General features: G+C 43.5%; 3 protein-coding genes across 5 annotated transcripts; 1 reads left to right on the forward strand and 2 right to left on the reverse strand.

The window, feature by feature from the left end:
• Positions 1-1,024: 1,024 nt before the first annotated feature.
• Positions 1,025-8,153, forward strand: LOC123106048 (branched-chain amino acid aminotransferase 2, chloroplastic). 2 transcript variants are annotated; one of them, XM_044528243.1, is made up of 10 exons: positions 1,025-1,132; positions 4,797-4,885; positions 4,992-5,166; positions 5,313-5,489; positions 5,588-5,719; positions 5,938-6,036; positions 6,586-6,702; positions 7,246-7,341; positions 7,438-7,550; positions 7,677-8,153. In XM_044528243.1, the coding sequence occupies exons 2-10, from the start codon at positions 4,818-4,820 to the stop codon at positions 7,795-7,797; spliced, it is 1,098 nt and encodes a 365-aa protein (XP_044384178.1). In that variant the 5' UTR covers positions 1,025-1,132; positions 4,797-4,817; the 3' UTR covers positions 7,798-8,153. The 2 variants fall into 2 exon arrangements, with proteins under 2 accessions (XP_044384178.1, XP_044384177.1); XM_044528242.1 differs by lacking the exon at positions 1,025-1,132 and adding an exon at positions 4,052-4,343.
• A 656-nt stretch (positions 8,154-8,809) lies between these two features.
• Positions 8,810-11,717, reverse strand: LOC543004 (fatty acyl-CoA reductase 1). Its single transcript, XM_044528244.1, has 8 exons — positions 11,496-11,717; positions 11,243-11,346; positions 10,925-11,130; positions 10,720-10,820; positions 10,212-10,569; positions 10,011-10,092; positions 9,482-9,861; positions 8,810-9,358 (listed from the first exon to the last, which is right to left on the reverse strand). The coding sequence occupies exons 1-8, from the start codon at positions 11,584-11,586 to the stop codon at positions 9,157-9,159; spliced, it is 1,524 nt and encodes a 507-aa protein (XP_044384179.1). The 5' UTR covers positions 11,587-11,717; the 3' UTR covers positions 8,810-9,156.
• A 5,795-nt stretch (positions 11,718-17,512) lies between these two features.
• On the reverse strand, positions 17,513-19,960 carry LOC123106050 (putative E3 ubiquitin-protein ligase SINA-like 9). Of its 2 annotated transcripts, none has more exons than XM_044528245.1 (2): positions 19,573-19,960; positions 17,513-18,393 (listed from the first exon to the last, which is right to left on the reverse strand). In XM_044528245.1, exons 1-2 carry the CDS (start codon positions 19,897-19,899, stop codon positions 17,704-17,706), a joined length of 1,017 nt encoding a protein of 338 aa, XP_044384180.1. In that variant the 5' UTR covers positions 19,900-19,960; the 3' UTR covers positions 17,513-17,703. The 2 variants fall into 2 exon arrangements, with proteins under 2 accessions (XP_044384180.1, XP_044384181.1); XM_044528246.1 differs by having other exon boundaries at positions 17,513-18,372; positions 19,573-19,954.
• Positions 19,961-20,357: the final 397 nt, after the last annotated feature.

A 20,357-nucleotide genomic window follows, 5' to 3' on the forward strand; every position in this document is an offset into this window, starting at 1 on the left:
ATATTTACAACAACACTCATTGGTAAGGTCAAGCCATTTACTTACAAAAGACCACGATCTTCCGTGGGTCTAGATCCATCTTAACTACTCAATGATTGCTCATTGTGGTTGGATTAGTTTAGATCCATCTTAACAACTTATGATTGCTCATTGTGTACGCGTTCTCACGACCGTCGCGTACGTGGTTATCATTTCCTTTTTCACAGGATATAGGCCCCAAATAATATCCATGCTTTTATTGTGTAGAGCAAGTCAGAGCTAGTCCTGGCCATGGGCCGCCCGGCCCGATGCTGCTCCCGGGCCGGGCCTAGGCCTAGGTTTTGAGTCCAAAGATCGGCCAGGCCGGGCCTGGGCCTGCTGTTTTTGCCATTTATTGAAGAGGCCGGGCCCAAGGCCGGTGTTTTTTTTGCTGTGACGGGCCAGGCTCGGGCCTGAAAACTAGGCCCGATAGCCGGGTTGAGCTGGGCTCGGGCCTGAGTTTTCTACCTCAGGCTTGGTTAGGCCCGGCCCAAAGCCCGGCCTGGTCTGGAGGATGGCCAGGTCTAGTCAGAGCATATACCAATACCATGCATGTTTCTTGTTTTCCATGACTCATGAACTAGCCGGGCGTCCAAAAGAAATAGAGAAAGAAGAACTGACGCCGCGTAACGTACGAAACTGCATGCGTGAGGTCGTGACAGGTGTGTGTGTATGTGTGTGTGTTAGTTAGCAAAATAATACAGAGCTCATTATTTTAACCAGATATCGATCTTGAACACATGGATGGTCGATATGCAAGAAGAAGAGGAGGAATAAGAAGAGAATATATTGTCTTTTACAAAAGGACGGTAGTACGTCAACTATTAAAAATACTCTTGACCGACCGCTAGCTAGCTAGAGGACGCATGCATTGCAATTGCATGGTCTCCTTCCTTTGTTCACACTGCTTGCTTGCTGTGTGCGTCGATCGACCATGCCTCTCTTATCTATATATAGAGCCAGCCTCTATGCTTTTCATGGATTTTGCATCGACCATCACTCAAGTGAGTCCATCATTCAGCAGATCAATAGCTATCTCTATCCGTGATAGGCTCAAGTGCGTAGACACGGCGCACAACAACGACCGCTAACTGTTTTGCCTTCACGGAGAGAGGTACACACTCCTAATTACATGCATACCGCATACGAAACGATTGTTGTTGTTTGCGTGCTTATAGCATTTATGTAGCTTTTGCTTAATATACTCCTACATATAGCTGCTCAAAATTATCGGTATTTCCTATTGTTGGGGGAAATGTTAACTGATAATTGCTTAGTTGGCTGACGAGTAAGGGATTAATAAACTAACCAGTAAGTTAATTGGCTAGTTAATCAATTACTTGGCGTACATGGTAGGGGTGTGGTGCCCTACATGCCAGCGGCACAGACATTTTCTTCTTCTGGGTGCGACGCTACACGCACGCTGACTTGTTGCACACCAGGCCACTGACCAGTGAGACCTACATCAATACCACATTTCGCAGGACCCGATTGTCAGAGTGGGCTTCTGTCCGAACGTGGAGGGCTGCTGCTAGCTACCCATTGACCGCCCGCCACCCATTGACCACCGCCGACACCGCCGAATTCGCCTCGCCGCTCGGTCTGTTGTTGCCCGCCTTCGCCACGTCGGTCTTTGTCCCCACGCGCGGAAATGGAGCTCCGCCTCGCCTCCCCCTTGATCAGAGGGAGTATACTACAAAGACCATGATCTTCCGTCAGTCTGTTGTGTGTGCATATACAAAAAAAAAAAAAAGGATTGGTATATATCCATCTTAGCTATTTGATGATTGCTCATCGTATACACGTTGTCACGACGTCGCATGGTTATCATTTCCTTTTTATAGGATATATATAGCAGGTGTAGGCCCCAAATAATATGCTCTACATGATTGTGTAGAGCAAGGCAGAGCATATACGTTGCATGTTTGTATTCTATGACTCGTGAACTAGTCGGCGGTCTAAAAGAAAAAGGGGGAAAAGAACTGATGCCGCGTAACGTACGTATGAAACTACACGCTGAGGACGTGACAGGTGTGTGTGTTAATAGTTAACAAAAAGATAAGAATACAGAGCACATTAATTTAACCGGATATCGATCTTGAACACATGCATGTTGATCACTAGAATTAGTAATGTACAAACACACACAAAGACAAGATGCCTGCGCGTAGTCTAAAAATACTCTTGACCGAGGGCCAGCAACTACCTAGCTTCCTTTGTTCACACGGCTTGCTATGAGCATCTACCATACATATGTCTCCCTCTATATAAAGCCCCTATGATTTCCAGTGACTTTGCATCGACCATCACTCAAATCCATCAATCAGCATATAGCTATCTATCCACGGTAGGCTCGACACGGTACGTACTCCCCAATTACGTGTGTGCCGCATACAAAAGATTGTTGTTTCTGCCGTCGATCTTGTTGTTGTTGTTGTTTGCATGGTTATGATATCTACATACATGCCGCAGGTTATAACTTTTGCTTAATACTCCCTCCATTTCCATAGTTCTAAACTAAAGATCAGTTCTTTTGATGGCTTCTAGATTATAAGCTGCAAAAAGCTGCCTCCTATCCAGCTTACTCTAAAAGCCCAACCAATTTTTTTAAAGCCTAGTAAAAGAAAATTTGTTGAGCTTCTAGAATAAATTGGATAGGGGCACTTTATTCTGAAAGCCCAACAAAGCTAGCAAATGAACTGGCCCTAAAGCCATGATAAGAATCATCTTGCGGAATTTTTTTTCCTTTTTTTTTTGCGCTGGGCGGACCAGTATATATCTTTATCTTTACCTAATAATAAAACAAATTGGGTTTCTTTCGTCCGTCATGGCATTTTTCAAAAAAGTCTATTTATTTCAGAAAATTCAACCCGCAGTCCCGTTTTAAGTTAAAATGAATCGTATTTTCGTGTTTTACACAAAAGTCCCTGTCTTTTTCTGAAATCAACCCGCTGTCCGGATTTAAGTCACACCCGAACCGTTATTTTACATTTTTCGAAACCCCCTGATGTTTTAGGTAATTCATCCGTGGATCATATTTAAGTCAAACAAATGCTTTTAAAAATCATCCATATCTTTTAAACCGTTACTCCGATTTGAACATGTTATATATGAAATTTGATTAGAAAAATACGTAGAATATGAATATGAGATTATTTTTACCTGGTAAGTATTTTTAAATATTATTTTGGAATATATTTGAGTCAAACCAAATGATTTTCTAAATTATCTGTATCTTTTAAACCGTAACTTCGATTTTAACATATTATATATGAAATTTTATTAGAAAAATGTGTGGAGTCTAAATATGATGCTAATTTTACCTGTTAAATATTTTTAAAATATTGTTATGAAAGTAAACTTATAATTTATAGCGCAGGATTTTTTTCCATACCGGCAGCGATCCGGATTGCAAATAAACACCCCACTATGACCATATACGGAAAGAAAAATCGATAACTACACATGCATACCTCTGAAAAATGTCGCAAGGGAAAACAACAGATTTCTCATCGCGAGAGTGAAAGAAAGCGAGAGAGAGAGAGAGAGAGAGAGAGAGAGAGAGAGAGAGACCCTTAGGATTAACCATATTCAACACACATTTTTTGTTGTTTTGTGTGAACACCAAGGCCATCGCCGGCGAGAGTGAGAAGGAGGATAAGCGGCCACACAAATATGATGCCTCGCACAAATAAAGGAGATGGACCTATTGTGGTCTTGAGTGATGGTTGTTGAGTTAAGAGCGTGTGTTATGTTTTCTCTCCTGTTGCAACGCACGGGCTCTTTTGCTAGTACATACTGATTTGTCTCCCTGAAATTTGTATTTTTTTTGCGGGGTGTCTCCCTGTATTTCATTATTATTACTCCACTTGCGTACGAACATGGTAGGGACGGGGTGCCATACATGTCAGCGGAACGGAACAGACAAAAAAAATTCTGCGTGGGACGCTGCACGCTGACTCGTTGCACACCAGGTGACCGTGTAGAACTGCTACTGACCAATGGGCCCTGCGTCAACACCGCATTGCGCGGGACCCGGTAGTCAGCGTGGGCGTTCTGTCGGTACGCGGAGGGCCAGTGCCTTCTCCATCCGAGCGGCGGCTTGACCGCCCGCCACCCATTGACCGCCGCCGCCGCCGCCGCATTATTCGCCTCGCCGCTCGGCATCTTGCCCGCCTTCGCCACCTCGGTCTCGGCCCCCGCGCGCGGAAATGGAGCTCGGCCTCGCCTCCTCCCGCGGCCCGGCCGGCCCCTCGCTCGCCGTCGCCGGGCGGCGGCCGCGGCCCTCGCTCTCGCCGCCGCTGCCCTGCCCCCTTTCGCTTCAGGTAGCTGCTTCATCCCTCTCAGGATCGTAATGCGTGGGGCTATATATCAGCTGCTTGTTTTGGATCGCTCTAGGTAGCATTGCGATGCCTTGTCCAATCTGTAAATGCGAGCTTGACTGGCCATTTTCTTGACATGTCCAATGTTCAAGGCAGTGGGTGACTGAATCTGGCAGAATGAGCGGCCAACTAGGATAGCACTGATCATTTCTTGAACAATGCATATCATTTGTTTGTATGGTCCTGCTGGATAACCATTATGCTTGACTTTTTTTGTCATCTGCTGCTTGACTTACAGAACTAGCTGTAAATGTCTTACTCAAAATGTCGTTTTCCCTGCTTGGTTTTGTGTTTCCTTGTAAATCTGCAGAGGGGGGCAGTTCAGGTGGTTTTACTTCTTGTCACCATCCTTGGCATCTCACAGACAGTCCTTTGGTTACATTCTCCTGGTTGCAGATACAGACTCGCGGTTACTCGATGCCGACTCTCCATCACAAGGCCCATACCACAGTAGGATGCCAGGCTTCTGTAGCAGCCAAATACATGTATGCAATTATTTATGTACTACACTATTTTGTTTGGACTAGATTCATGAGTATTCATCTGTCCTTTCTGACGGCTGCTTTGTTCTGACGGTATGATTCTTACCAGGGAAACACCTGACATAGTCGATCTGGACTGGGAAAACCTTGGCTTCGGCCTTGTCGATACCGACTTTATGTACATGGCCAAATGCGGGACAGATGGAAACTTTTCCAGTGGAGAAATCGTGCCTTTTGGACCCATAGCACTAAGCCCGTCTGCTGGAGTCTTAAATTATGGACAGGTTTGTTAACCGGAGGACTTGGAAGACATTATTTCATATATGCGGTGGCATAGCAAGTAGCTATGATAATCTCTGACTGAAATATGTACTCTTTGATGGCCTAAAGGTATCAGACGTGCTTAAACAATTTTTATTCTTGCATGTAGGGACTGTTTGAGGGCCTAAAAGCATATAGGAAAACTGATGGGTCTGTCCTATTATTCCGTCCGGAGGAGAATGCCATAAGGATGAAAAATGGTTCAGATAGGATGTGCATGCCTGCACCGACTGTTGAGCAATTTGTGGATGCAGTGAAGCAAACTGTTCTGGCAAATAAAAGATGGGTAAGTTATTTTTATGTCTTCTCATGCTCATTTCATTGCCCTCTGTACATTCCTATGATCCCCTAACTTCTTCTTTAATGTACTACTGTAAATTTTAGGTGCCTCCTACCGGTAAAGGTTCCTTGTATATCAGGCCGCTACTAATTGGAAGCGGGGCTATTCTTGGTCTTGCACCTGCTCCTGAGTACACCTTCCTTATTTATGTCTCCCCTGTTGGAAATTATTTCAAGGTTTGTACCGAGTTTTTCAGTTCAACAAACATCTAGTCACAAGTACCGTTCTTATCTTCTTGATGATATAGTATAGATGAATGGTAATTATGCCACAAGCATATTTGCACAAGTACAGGCTCATCCCCCATGATCTATCTACTATCCAGAATAGTTTTCATTTTTCCAAATTTATACCATCCTGGATATTGATTAAGTCTGTTAACTTTATTCTACAGGAAGGTTTAGCTCCTATTAACTTGATTATTGAAGATAACTTTCACCGTGCGGCCCCTGGTGGAACTGGAGGCGTGAAAACTATTGGAAACTATGCCTCGGTAACTTTTAACATCGGCATTATTTTTCATTCTTTCGACCTCTGTTGGCATCCTTTTGTAGGAAAAAAGAACCTTTTTGGGCATCATTTGCTTTGGCATTCGCGTGATGCCTTCTCCCCAGTGCCCAAAACTTCTGTGGGTGAAATATGATTGTAGTACTGCAAATGATGAAAATGTACATCTACAACATAATATATACAGCTTTCGAAAGAAAAAATAGAATGATGGAAATTACGTAATAGCTGCTCTTAGTGGTTGACTGGGATTTTTTTCAGTACTAACATTTACACCCCTTATTTTATCATTTACGATTGCTAGGTGTTGGATATTTATACAGACCTCTGTTTTCTATGGTGCTAACTAAATCCTCGGCACATCTTTCTTTTCTCCTTCTCGTTATAAATTGTTGTAAAAGGATATTGTTGGCAAATCTATATTGAAATTGAAGCCGTCGATTCTGTAATGAATTGTTAACTACGCCCACATTGTTTTGACTTTTAAATCTGAAACTATGATCACTTAATTGATAAACTTGTCGTCACCATGTAGGTGTTGAAAGCACAGAGAACTGCAAAGGACAAAGGATATTCTGATGTCCTCTATTTGGATGCCGTTCACAACAAATATCTGGAAGAAGTTTCTTCATGCAATATTTTCGTTGTGAAAGTATGAATCTTCACATGGCAGTTCTTATTTTCTTAAATCTGTTTCAGTATCTGCATTTAAAAGTAGTTTTTGCGACCGAATCCTGTGGGAGCATCCTAGTTATGTACAACTTTTGCCCCCTCTACAAACTAAGCAAGTCTAATGTGGATGATAAGCTACTATGAATCTTTGTTTCAGTAGCCAAATTACAGGATTTATCACCCTCATGTGACCTATCTTTTTCTGAGATTCCAAGTAACTAGGGAAGTGACATGAATATTCCTTTAAGATACAAACCGAATTGATCTGTCAGAAAAAGATGTAAAAACAGTTTGGTCCATCTAGTTTATCTCTCATCTTCCTTGTATAGAACATTGGTCATTATTTTTGCAAGGAGTAATTACTTTTTTTTTTTGAGGACCGAGTGATTACTCATTCTAATTCTGAACTTATACCTGGCTTTATTCTTATCAGTATGCTGTCAAGTTCTTCTTGAAGAATATTATTCACCAAGTTAAGGACTGAAGAAATGTTACTTATATTTGCTATGGTCTTTTGCACCAGGGCAATGCTATTTCCACTCCAGCAATAGAAGGAACGATATTGCCTGGTATCACAAGGAAAAGTATCATCGAAGTTGCCGAGAGCAAAGGCTACAAGGTAAATGTTGGTCACCAAAAATCAACAGTTGATCGGAAGTACTATATGATGCTTCGCTTTATATGGCCTTAGTTAACACAATGTGCTTCATTTAAGGTGGAGGAACGCCATGTGTCTGTAGATGAACTGCTTGATGCAGACGAAGTTTTCTGCACAGGAACAGCTGTTGTGGTTTCACCCGTGGGGAGCATTACCTATAAGGGGAAAAGGTGAAGCTTCTGCTCTGCCTTGAAACTGTCAATTTTTATGGCGTTTAATTTGGCTGTTCAAACACCGACAAATAAGCCATGTACTACTAGAACTCAGACCACCATGCATTTTCTTCTGCTTTTCAGGGTAGAATACGATGGCAACCAAGGAGTCGGCGTGGTGTCACAGCAGCTATACACCTCGCTGACAAGCCTCCAGATGGGTCACACAGAGGATCGGATGGGCTGGACCATGCAACTGAATTAAGTATCGCATCACCGATCTTGGCTCGACAGATTTCCAGAACACTGCTATGGCAGATGAATTAAACTCTTCAACTGGGACCTAGGGGAAGCTAATATGTAATTCTCTTGTTTACCATCAACTAGGATCTTGCAAAAATGGTCAGTCTAGCTGGGCAGCTAGCGAGACTTCCTGAACACGGCACAAGAATATGTGTTTATCCTCTGATTTCTTTTTTCAGAATAATAAACGTTACTCCAAATGTATCGAGTGATGTGAAGCAGTGTTCTTTTCCTATCTTGTATGCTGAGTACAGCTTGAGTGTGCGGCCCTGACCGCTGGGTTACTGAACCAATTTATTGTGATTTCTTGACGTGAAATTGTCTAGCCAAATTAAAATTCGTGTCAACTTTGATTAGTACGGCATTTACTGAAACAGATTGATATTTACTGAAACAAAAGTGTACTATTATTTTATACTGTATTTACCAAGTATTAGAATTATACGTACTAGTACTTATCTAATACTATATTTGCGGAATTTACTTTTTTTGAGCAAAATTTACGGAATTAACTGGAGTATTGGCAGCAAACCTGAGTGCTCGAACTCGCTATTGGGCTAGGACTGACGGAAGGCTTGCCAGCCCAGCCGAACACCCAAACCGGAAGGAGTTCTGTCTGACTTTTGTGCAATATAAAATAGAGGAGGCCCCATGCATTGCTGCTGGAATTGTTTGATAAAATTTTGACTTGATAACATGAGAACTAAACTTAAAATACATGAATTATTATATTTGATTATGCGTAGTTGTAACACTATTTATTGAATATTAGTAGAAAAATTGAATGAAAAACATTTTCCCATGCATGGTAGAACGTTTTGGTGATATGTGTATGCATAGTGACCTGGTTCATGGATGCGGTCGATCTTGATTTTAATTCTGGAGATGCGTCAATTTAAACAAAGTCTAATACACAAATATTAATCGATTGGCTTATTCGTTTTGAACTGAGAAGCGCTTGAAAAGATTATGCATAATTCACAAATCTTGGAGCACTACATTTATTTCTCTTGAAAAGAAATTATAATTAACAATCAATACTAGTCAAGGTACAATATGTGACTGAACAAGAAATTGTTATCAACCAATACTAGTCATAATTGGCAATACAGCACGAGCCAGAACGAAACTACATGATGTAGCATTCCTTGTTCTTCAAGAAGCATATGCAAGTTGATGCCTGCACTATCAAGCGACAGACACATTTCCCTCTTTCACACAGATTATTTAACGGTTAGAACCCAATTTGGGAGGATATTTCTTACAACGTACGATTATTTAATTATTAAGGCAACGCCTAAATTTTCGGTGCATGGATATTTCAGTTGAGCATGTGCTTTAGGACCCCGGGGATGTGGACGCTGTAGAAGTAATCGTCCCAGTCAATGGTCTTGGGGTCGAAATTAAAGAGGCTTCCATGGTTGCTGGTCATGGCAAGCCTGAGCTTGTTTAGGTTGACGTCATCGAAGCAGCCCTTGAACAGCGCGAAGGGCCCATACAGATCCACCAGGTGCATCACGAACCTACAACAATATAACAATAAAGGCCGTGTCATCATATATGCCGCGCCATCAAGAAGATACTCCCTCCGTCCGGAAATACTTGTTATCAAAAATGCCATCCGCAAAAGATTTAAACCGACTAACCTGTACTTGCGTGCTTGGTCGTGGTAGAGGGTGTCGAGGCCGAAGAGGCCACAACAGAGGACGGAGAGCAGGTGGAGGAGCTCAAGGAGGAGGCGGTACCTGAGCATCATAAAGAGGTGGAAGGAAGCCATGCTGCTGAGGAATGTCATCTTATGGGTGCGCACCGTGCGGCCGTCAGGGCCCACCCGAGGGTGCTCCGTGAAGTACCGAAACCCAGCCTCGTGCAGCACATTGTACGGCGCCGGGTTACGCCGCGACGAGCTCACGTGGTACACCGCCGGTGCGTGTGGCTCGGGATGTGACTGTGTCTTCTCCAATGAGGACGAGCTGTGCGCCACGATGGCAGCCATCATCGCATTCACCACCATGTCGCCCGGCATCTGCACCAACATATACCCAACCACACGATTGCATTCACCGCCATCGTTGAAATCCATATCTTACTGTATGGATTCCTGGACTGACAACCAACCATTGCATGCCTGGAATATATGTTAATTAACTGCATGCATAGTGCAACGTTGCTTACCACATCCATGGTGAGGTTGAGGTCCGCCAAGAAGTATGTCAGGTTCTGCTTCGCATAGCCGATCACGATCGTGTCGATCGTCCTGCAATTTACATTTTTACATTGAACAAACATCCTTTATTTACTTGCATTTGCAACAGATTAAAACGATTGCACTTTAAATTTAGAGGCAGGGAAAGGAAAGAGAAGCATATAACGAACCTGGTGCCTTCGATCCATCCGGGCAGTGGGTCGTTCTGGACACTGGTGATGATGCTGGGACGGACGATGACAACAGGGAGATCACACTTCAACTGGCCCAGCACCATCTCCCCCATCGACTTGGTGAACACGTATGTGTTCGGCCACCCGAAGTGCCGGGCCCTGGTGATGCCAAGGTCCTTCATGGCCTTCCTTTGGGACTTGGGCGACGAGTCGGCGTCGGCCTCAAGCTGCTTTTTCAGGTCCTTGGCCAGTTTCAGCTCGGTGTCGATATCGAGGTGGGTCCCCTCGAGCAGCGTCTCGCCATTCTTGAATGGTCTCTCTTGCACGAGTCCTTGCTTCTCACCCGCAACATAAGCTGCACCAACTCATGTATGAATTCATTAACTTGATTTGTAAATCAAATCTAGGTGTACTTTAATTACATCCAAGAACTTCATTTTTGTTTTCCCCAGAAGCATCCAAGTTCATAGTCCATGATGGTAATTTGTAGAGTTGGTGTACGTACCCGTGGAGACATGGAGGAGCACCTTGAGATTGGGGCACTTCTTGGCGAAGTTGCACATATGCTTCACTCCCATCACGTTCACGTCCAGGGCCACATCATACCTGCACGCACACAATTCCACTCCGTACTCTTGCTGCACCTACTCAAGTTCTCTGCTGATTTTTTTTCCTTTCTTGGACAAAACAATCAGTTGACGACGACGCACCTTTCGTAGAAGTTGGTGGTGGCGGCGCCATTAACGATGACATCGAGCTCCTGGGTCACCCGGAGCTCCCTCAGGGTCTCGCTGTCGACGCCAAAGTCCTCACGCATCACATCTCCGGCCAATGGGACGATCTTTTCACAGATGAAAGATTGAAACCAGTCCCCGTGCTTCTCCCTCAGAAGCCCGAACAACTCCTTCCCTACCACCTGGGCACATAGAAAATAAATTATTCAGTACCAACACTCAAGCAAAGGGATCAAAAGAATCATGAGAGCAGTAGAGGTCTAGATCATGAAGAACCATGATGGACAACACTACCTCAGTCTCCACCCGATCCTTCGCCGCCGCGGCATCCACCGCTCGCACCGGGAGATAGATCTTCTTTACATCAGGTTGAACTCTCAGTATCTTCTCCACTAGTACTGCACATATGCACCAACAGTAGAACTAATTAACAGATGAGCACAACACATATCAACTTGACGCAAAAAAAAACTTCTAGAATTTGCAACAAATAGTATATGCATGCGTAATATGTTTGTATAAACATTATGCGTGCATGCATGCATACTCTTTCCAAGAAAGCCTGTTGATCCAGTGATGAGGATGCTCTTGTTCTTGAAGTATCCAATGATCTTCTCTTCACTCAGTGTGTCAACCATCTTGATTTTTTTTCTTGTGTGCGCAAGAGAGAGAGAGAGAGAGAGAGAGAGCAGGGAGAGCAGGGAGAGAGAGAGAGAGAGAGGAAGAAGGAGATGATTTGTGTAGGTGAGTGGAAAGAGGCTCCTGTACACAATATTTATACACGGGCCATCAAGGTGTTTTGTCTTGGAGTCTGTTGTTTTGGCAGTTGAACCAGTTGGTTTCATTGTATGAAATTTTTGCTAAGAAAAAAGGGTCTTTCGTGTTGTAGGTAGAAGAGGGGTGTCTTAATTTGAGGCACTTGAGCGCAACATTTATGCGCTGTCCAACCGAAACAAAGACTCAGTGATCATAAGAGGAATCACATGCAGTCAAAATATTGTGTCGGAGTACTCTAGATTTTCAAATAGGGCTATTATTGGGGTTGCAGTACGTTTGCTAGCCATCAAATTACTATCTCTGTCCTAGTTTACTAGTCCCCATAGTATTTTGAGTTAAATTTGACCACATATTTAACTAGCAAAATGTTAATGCATGTCATCAAAGATTATATTGTTGGATTCATATTTGAATGTAGTTTTCAATGATATTATTTTTTCTACGCATAACATATATTTTATTAGTTAAAAGCATGGTCAAAATATAAACCAGAATAAGAAGAGGGCTAGTAAACCAGGACGGAGGTAGTAATAGCTAAGGTGGGCAACCAGAAGTACTCATATTATTGCTACACACTTAGGAATGAGTTGTCAGTAGGACGTCCTAAATCCTTTTTTTTTGCGGGTGAGGATGTCCTAACTCTGGTTTAGAAAACTAGAGAAGTTCAATATTCCTTCCTTTTCGGTTTAGAAGGCCCATGTACAATTGAACCAATGTAATACAAATCATATATCATGAAAGTTATACCATTAGAAATTATAGGGTACTCTTACAATTAATCGGTGGAGTACGGTAGAGTAGCATCACAATCAATGAAAAAATAGTGCGCTATGACAAAATAGTGTGGCCTTGAAAATATGTTATTAGCGTGCTATTAGCGAGATATTATACAATGATTTATTTAGCGAGACATTGCTTAAAACGCTATAGTGCGCTATATTTTTTTTCACTGGTCGTAATCCATCCCTTCGAAACGCAGAGCGTATTTTTCTCTGGTTAGAACAAAACATTGGCTTACACTGTTAGCATATAATTCAGTGGTATATTTTGGCTCGATACAACAAAACCTATGGCAAAGAACTTGGACGCAATATTTTGAAGATCATTATGTTAGTACTCTACTATGTCTTAAAACCCGACAGTCAGATGGGTGGTACTACTGGATCCGGCTTGTCTGCTCCCTCCCCATGCTCCCATCCGTGCTCCCACTTTATCCTACGGCTGTCTTTTTCCCTTTTTCCTTTCTAATCTAATCATCTCCCCCCTGATTTTAAGGGGGTGGGGCCGGGTCTTATTTTGTCCAATCAAATCAAGCCACATATGCGGGAGCACGGATGGGCACATGGGGAGGGAGCAGACTAGTCTCGTCCGGTACTACTAGCACAGGATTTATCATGCCTTCAAGTTCTTGTGTACGTTATTAAAGTTGGAACAATGATTTTCAAACATGTCCTGCCTGTTTCGTTTAGTGCTACGTACCTGACTGGCTTAAAGAGGCCGGCATAGTAATTCCTGGTACGTACGTACGGACAGCATAGACGTAGTACGTGGCGCCTATTAATTCCATCTACTGCTCCATTGTTTATTAGAACACATGGTTCGTTTCACCTCTTCTTCTTTTTTTGCGAATCATGGTTCGTTTCACTTGCTTGCACAACATTGGCATTGATGGGATGAGATAGGAAGACGACGGCAGAACAAGAGCCATCAAGAGAGGCGGCGTATCATCTACCTAGGTCTACTCCTTTTGTTTAGTAAACATGAAGGAAACATCATCGGTTGGGAGATATGGATTAATGTAGGCATTAGTTGCCTGCCGATATTAAACCACATGTTGTCGTTCTACGTACGTAAAAATGATGGGGATGGAGAAGTAAGAGACTAGCTAGGGAATTCATGGATGTATTGAAATAGGCTTTCGCCTTGCTTTATAGGTAAGGCAACTATCATATTCATACAACAAGTTTAAGTATGAAAAGTAAACATACAGGACAGGAACATAAACATGCCCTACTAAAAAGAAGAAAAGGGCGCCAAGTGACTGGCAGGTCAGTGGCTAGGTGCCCGAGCAAGGCGGCATCTGCCGCAGTCAGCGGATCCATCATGCCGCCTAACCGATCTCAGTCCTGCGGCCTAACGAGCGGGCGCTAGTGCTGCAAAAATTCTAGAAATTTAAATATGAAGCCAAAGGACCGTCACAAGAAGACCTGCTCAATAACCATCTTGTTACGTGTCCAAAAGGTCCAGATCATTGCCGCAAACACTAACCAGAAGAGGCATCTATCTATCCATCTATCTATCTATCTATCTATCTATCTATCTATCTGATTTGTCCAAGTTTCCAAGGAATGACTAATCTCGCAAACAGAACATAGCTTAGCTAGGAGTCCACCTCTTTGGAGTAAAAACGGCATTGGTGATATTGGTTGCACAACCGTCTCATATAGTCCCTCGGCCCCTTCGATGGGAATATGAGTCTGGTGCGAGAACAATGGTCGTCAATTTAACTAGCAAAACATATATAACATGTCATAGCAATGTTTGTTTAGAAACTTCATTCGACAACGAATCCTTTTTTTTTTGGACCGGGGTTACCACTTTCCATTACCATGATATAACGTAAATACATCAGTTCTGCAGAACAAAGGGTGTAGGAAAGAAGGGAAAGCGAGTTCGAGGACTGCTAGGAAACCCACATTTTTTAAAGTATACATTGTTTGGCAAAAAAACACATTTTTCGCTAATCAAATCAAACACCTAAAAAGGCAGGGAGTAATAGGACCAGCTTGGGAGGATCAGTTGGGAGATGAATGAATGGCCGGCCGGCCGGCCGCACGTTGGTAGATGATGATGCAGTGTCCTGTACGTACTCCTGTGTGGCGATGTTGGAAAACTTGCTCCATTGGATATTTGGTTGGCATTGATTCCGGTGCGTGGACGTCTTTTTCCAATGGTGGGCGTGGGCGTGGACGTTTTGCTACAACAGCTGGTCCATGGCATTGCAGTTGGTTCCGCCCGCCTTCATTATCATTGTCCTATGCCGACCTCTTGAAGTCTGGCTCCGGGCAATTTGGCACACACGTACACTAGTTCGGCTCCAATCTACCGGGAGACCAACAGAGCGAATGGCCTAAACACGGTCTTAAAGAAAATATTGCTAGGTCCCTTATATACATTGAATTTTAGAGGACAAGCTATAGTGCAAGATAAGTACTGTACGATATTATTATTATTATTATTTGATTCACTAGATTCCTTCTACAGTTAAAACAGTGTACAATTTTATAGTAGCAAATAGAACGACGTGTCATTCAGTATGTTAGCGCGCATATGCTACCAGGCAAATATAATCTTCTACACAAAGGCCATCTTTCTTCTAACTTTCTTCTCAATTCTATGTTAGCACGCATATGCTACCAGGATGCTGCCGGTAATAATCCTCCTCAGCACTAAACCAGCTACTTTGAGTTGTTTCCCGGGCTATGTTCTTCAGTATGTTAGCAAGCGTCTTGGAAATTACCTCATATGATACATTACAAAGGCTTATAGGTATGAATAAGTCACAGCTAGTCTCTAGATTCTACTCCCTCCAGTCTAAATATAAGTCTTTCTAGAGATTCCAATATGAACTATATACGGATGTATATAGACGAGTTTAAAGTGTAGATTCATTCATTCTGCTCTGTATGTAGTTCATATTGAAATCTTCAGAAAGACTTATATTTAGAAACAGAGGGAGTATTTCAAGAATCACAACAGTAGTACTCATGTCCCAATCATTAGGAAACATGTGTCATTAACCGCTTGTGACACCTCTTTAGTAAGCCCATCCCAATTATGTGCCAAAACCATTTACGAAAATAGCATGAGGGGCATCGGGGCGAAGGAGCCTTAAAATCCCCTATACCGAATAATGCTTTTTTTTAAACCCTTCAGGGAGAAAGGATCCAACAACATATCATTCACATGTTGTGTAAACCAAGGAATATCACTTTGCTCAATACCTCCAGACGTTCAGTTTGCCCACCAGAAAAGAGAACTGAGAAGTAATCCTTAGCATGATTCGAACGCAAATGTCCCCTCTATCCAATTTCAGTTTATCCTGCCTCGTTGGGCCTAGATGAGTTCCACCTACTCCCACATGTTCTCCAAGATTAGTTGAATTTCTTTCTAATGCTTCATTGGACATGCAGCCACACATGGGATCTTCAACCTCTAGCTATAGTTCTCAAATCCTCTTTCCCGGGCCGGGGTTTTCAAAATTGGCATGCCCCAATCATGCAAAGGATGCATGAACCTCGGCAAAGCGGGCTGCAAAACATGGCGCTGATGCAGCCACACAAGCTTTCTCCCGGGCAGTCTTAACCATTTCTTCTACGGCTTCTTCACATAACCATCTCGGCTTGAATCTCTTTGTACCATTGCCCTTCATTAACACCAAACCGTAGTAACATTCGGTGTCTATAAAAAACCGGTGGGTAGTCAGGTTTGGTAAACCGTAAACTACTCACTGGTCAACAGCCTTTTGAAGCATATATAGAGCCCCACCACGTATTACAAACTCCTCACTCCAACCACTCTCAGATCCTCTTTTGATCAGAATGACACCTCTTTTGATTTGAGCAATTAGCTTTAGATCCTGTTTGTTTGGGCTTTTGCTTCTGCTTTTGCAGCTTTTTCACTTCAGCAAAAATGCCAAAAAAGCTCCTAATAGCTGCTTTTTTTAGATGGAACACTCGTATTCCATTAAGACACGGCTAAACCGCCGGTTACAGCACGGGTTACATCATCAGGATAGTTGACACGGCTAAACCGCCGGTTACAGCACGGGTTACATCATCAGGATAGTTAGAGAACCACTGGTTAGACTCTCCTGCAACTAAACCCGCACCAATAGCAGCCAGCACATGCGCTGGCTTGTTACAAACACGTGACATGTGTAGAACCATAGCCTGGATAAATTGTGTGACAAGATTCACCTTAAGCTCTTTGAACATTTGGCCAAGGGAAGACAGGTCGTACATATCCGATGACACAGCTTGTTGTAGCACTACACAATCAGTCTCAAACTGTACTCTTTCCACTCCCATTTGAACAGCCCAGTTAACAGCAGTGCAAAGGGCCACTGTCTCAGAGTGTAAAGCATTGGAAATTGATTGGGATGAGCCCGCTGCAGCAAAAAGGGCTTCATGGGAGGCATCTATGCATATTAATCCCCATCCACTGTATCCATTGTGTTCTGAAAAAGCTCCATCAATATTAATTTTAACAAAATCTGACGGTGGTGGCTTCCAAGAACTATGGATGCTCGATTGAGAAACTGGCTTCTTGTTCAGGAACTCATTCCACTCATTCACATGAAAACGAACAGCATATTGAACTCATTCCACTCATTCACACGAAAACTCCTAATAGCTGCTTTTGGCTTATAGAATCGTATAACAATATTTATTCATAAGCCAAAAGCCAAAGAAAAAATCCCCTGTTTAGGAGCTTTTGTGGCTTTTTCGCCAGTGGAAAAGCTATAAAACCATAAGCAAGAGCCCAAACAAACAGAGCCTACTAAGGTTGCTATTGAAACAATATCAATGAGATCTATTTGTTTTCATCACCTGGCAGCCATCTAGGAATTATTTTTACTGGAAACTTGTTCTGCTGATCATCCTTACTTATCTGAGATAAATGGCAGGTGCTACCTCTGTACACACACTAATATAAGACGCTTTTGCAGTTCAAACGTCTTACATTAGTTTACAGAGGGAGTAGTATAGAAGGGTTTGGAGAATATAATAAATGAACTGTGAAACTCTTGCTTCCATAAATTTAGACTAGCCTTTACAGTGTTGTAATTTCCAGATGGAACCAGTGCCTTCACATCTACATGCACATGCTGAAATTACTTTACAAACAATTTTACAGTGCTACACACATTTACATTTGTGAACACAGGGAATAGAAGAGAACATGACATGCTCACATCATACAGAAACAGACCTCCCAACAGAGACATTCAGCTTTAGGTTAGTAGAACTGCAGAAATCATATGGGACCAAAAGGAAAGCTTTTGTAGGGTGCAGACCTGCCCACTCCTTTGCATTTGTGACAGAGGCCTTGAGTTGCAGACAGTTTTCAGGGTTTCTCGTACTGGCCGCTTCAATTTCGTAGGAGAACTTCCAGTTCAAATCACCTGTCCTGAGGCAAACCACGGAAAAGGCATGCCCAAAGGGTGTCATGTTCTTGTTCAGGAGCAAGAAAAGGTGATCGTCCTCTCCGAGAAGAACAAGGAAAGGCAGGGACGCCTCCAAATTCACTTCAAATGACTGGCCGTAAGCAAAGTGCAAGAAATCGGCACTGTGGTGGTCGACGAGGAAGTGGCCTGACCAACATCCTGTAAAGCCTCTGTATCCACATCCAGGAATAGGGCACATCAAAGGAGCAAAGAGGCAAGATTCTTCATGACTGTTTCTTTGCGTGTAGCTGACCAACTCGCAACAGCCCCACTTGGCATATGCACATGAGGACTTGATTGACTCAACAATCTTCTCCAGTGCAATGTTCCGTGCAAAGATCGCATCATGAGAACAAACATGACACTTGTTGCTGAGCCTGGACCAGCAGGACAAGCATGCTACATGGCCATTTTGGCACTGGAAAATACACAAAACAAGCTGTGATCATGCAATAGATATCTTGCCTCTTATAACAAAAGGTTAGTCTTCTCGAAAGAAGTGTGTCCACTCTGCCTTTGCAGCTTAATTCGTGCCTTAAATATACGCCAACAAATTATATGGATCACATGGTTTTTAGCTTTCTGAAGTTGACTGTATATGTTCAGAAGAGTAAACTGTAAGCGCATCAGTATGTGTTTAGAACCAGCCATGGAATAGTTTTTGCTCAGGATTTCTATCAGATGCCCTTGGGCAGTGATGCTCCATGATGGTTTTAGCAGCATAGCGCTATCTAGCAGTACAGATGAGTCCTCTGTGTGCTTATAAGCTGTGGTGTTCCATCTAAACTGATACAGTTTACGAGGTTTGTCTCTTCGTTAGTAACTTATCAACTGAAACATGTAATGACCTTCAGAACAAACCCAGGTACCTATAATGGAGGAAAAGGCACCGCTCGGCAAGGAAGCAATTCAGAGAGAAACAATAGACCGTGAGGCTTAAACTACTCCCTCCATTCCATAATGTAAGATGTTATTACAACCAATATGTGAGTATATTGGATATAATAACGTCTTACATTATGGGACGGAGGGAGTATATAGAGCAGTGTGATCTTTGTTTGTTATTTGCTTGACAGTTTTACACTGGCCACCTTACTTAAGAGGTCCTAGAACCTAAAAGATAGAAACTGCTTCAGAAGGAAATGAAACAGAGCAGCTAACCAAAGGGAAATCAGAATGAAACAGAGCAACTAACCAAAGGGAAAGCAGAGTACCCTGAATCCCAAAATTAGTTCTCCTTCCATATGCAGAGATCTGTGTCTGGGTATGGCCAAGACAAATTAGGAACACGACGCTGTGTGGGTGTCAGATCAGTTCAACTGATTCAGTTGACAGGAGTAATGGGGACATTGACTCAAGAATGCATTCAAAAAACTGGTTTGTGGTCCGGTGTCCTGAGGAACAGTAGATGATAGTAATTGTGCAGTTACCCAACTGCTTCGCTGCCTATCATCATCTCTTATCCCCTCTTGCCATGGCTATGGATTTTCTCAATTAGCTCAACAGAAGCGATGCCAGCTTAATTAGCGAATTCCAATCGATAATTAGGCAGCAGCAGCAGCAGCAGCATGGATAATCTGGCAGAGCAACATCCTTCCTCCGGTCAATTTTAATTTACCTGGTAGAGGGGAGGGCAGAGGGGCTCGAAGCAGATGGAGCAGTCCAGCAGGTCCGGGTCGATCCGCATGCTGATCCCCACCGCGTCGCCATCCCCGCCGGCGCCGACCCTCCCCACCTCCCGACCGCACCCCGCCACCGCCCTCTCCTCCCGCTCGCCGCCCGCGACCTCCAGTCTCCGGGCCTCGGGGGGCGGCCCTCCACCAGCCGCCCCGTCGTCAGGGGCAGGGCTTCCGTCCCGCTTCCTCTTGTCGGACCCGGCGGCAGCGGCGGTGGCGGGAGGAGGGTCTTCGTCGGCGTCGGCGTCGGCGAAGGAGAACTTGGCCATGGAAGGAAAATGGAGTAACCAACCGTGTTTCTTTTTGGATTTTCTTTTTTCCTTCGTCTTTGGGGGTCTCCTGTCCTGTGTTCGTTCTACAGCAGCGACGGGTGACTTGCCACCACCGTGTCACTGACTCGTGGGGTCCAGGGCCACGTGTCAATAGCACAAACTGTGTTGAAGTGCAAGCAAAGATACTTTGATTGAGGTTCTTGAGGACACATCTCCATTCTTCATTCTTTCTCGAGTGATGAAAATCTAGTGGTCAATCGATTTTCGTCTCACATTCTTTCTCCTTCCTCTTCATGAGCAAACCAATGGCCGACGGTGCTTGCCCTGGTATTCCCTCTAAGCCTCTCTGAGGGAGTCCTGGATTAGAGGGTGTTCGGGTAGCCGGACTATACCTTCAGCCGAACTCCAGGACTATGAAGATACAAGATTGAAGACTCCGTCCCGTGTTCGGATGG

Source organism: Triticum aestivum, chromosome 5A (assembly GCF_018294505.1).
Source record: "Triticum aestivum cultivar Chinese Spring chromosome 5A, IWGSC CS RefSeq v2.1, whole genome shotgun sequence".
Classification (NCBI taxonomy): domain Eukaryota; kingdom Viridiplantae; phylum Streptophyta; class Magnoliopsida; order Poales; family Poaceae; genus Triticum; species Triticum aestivum.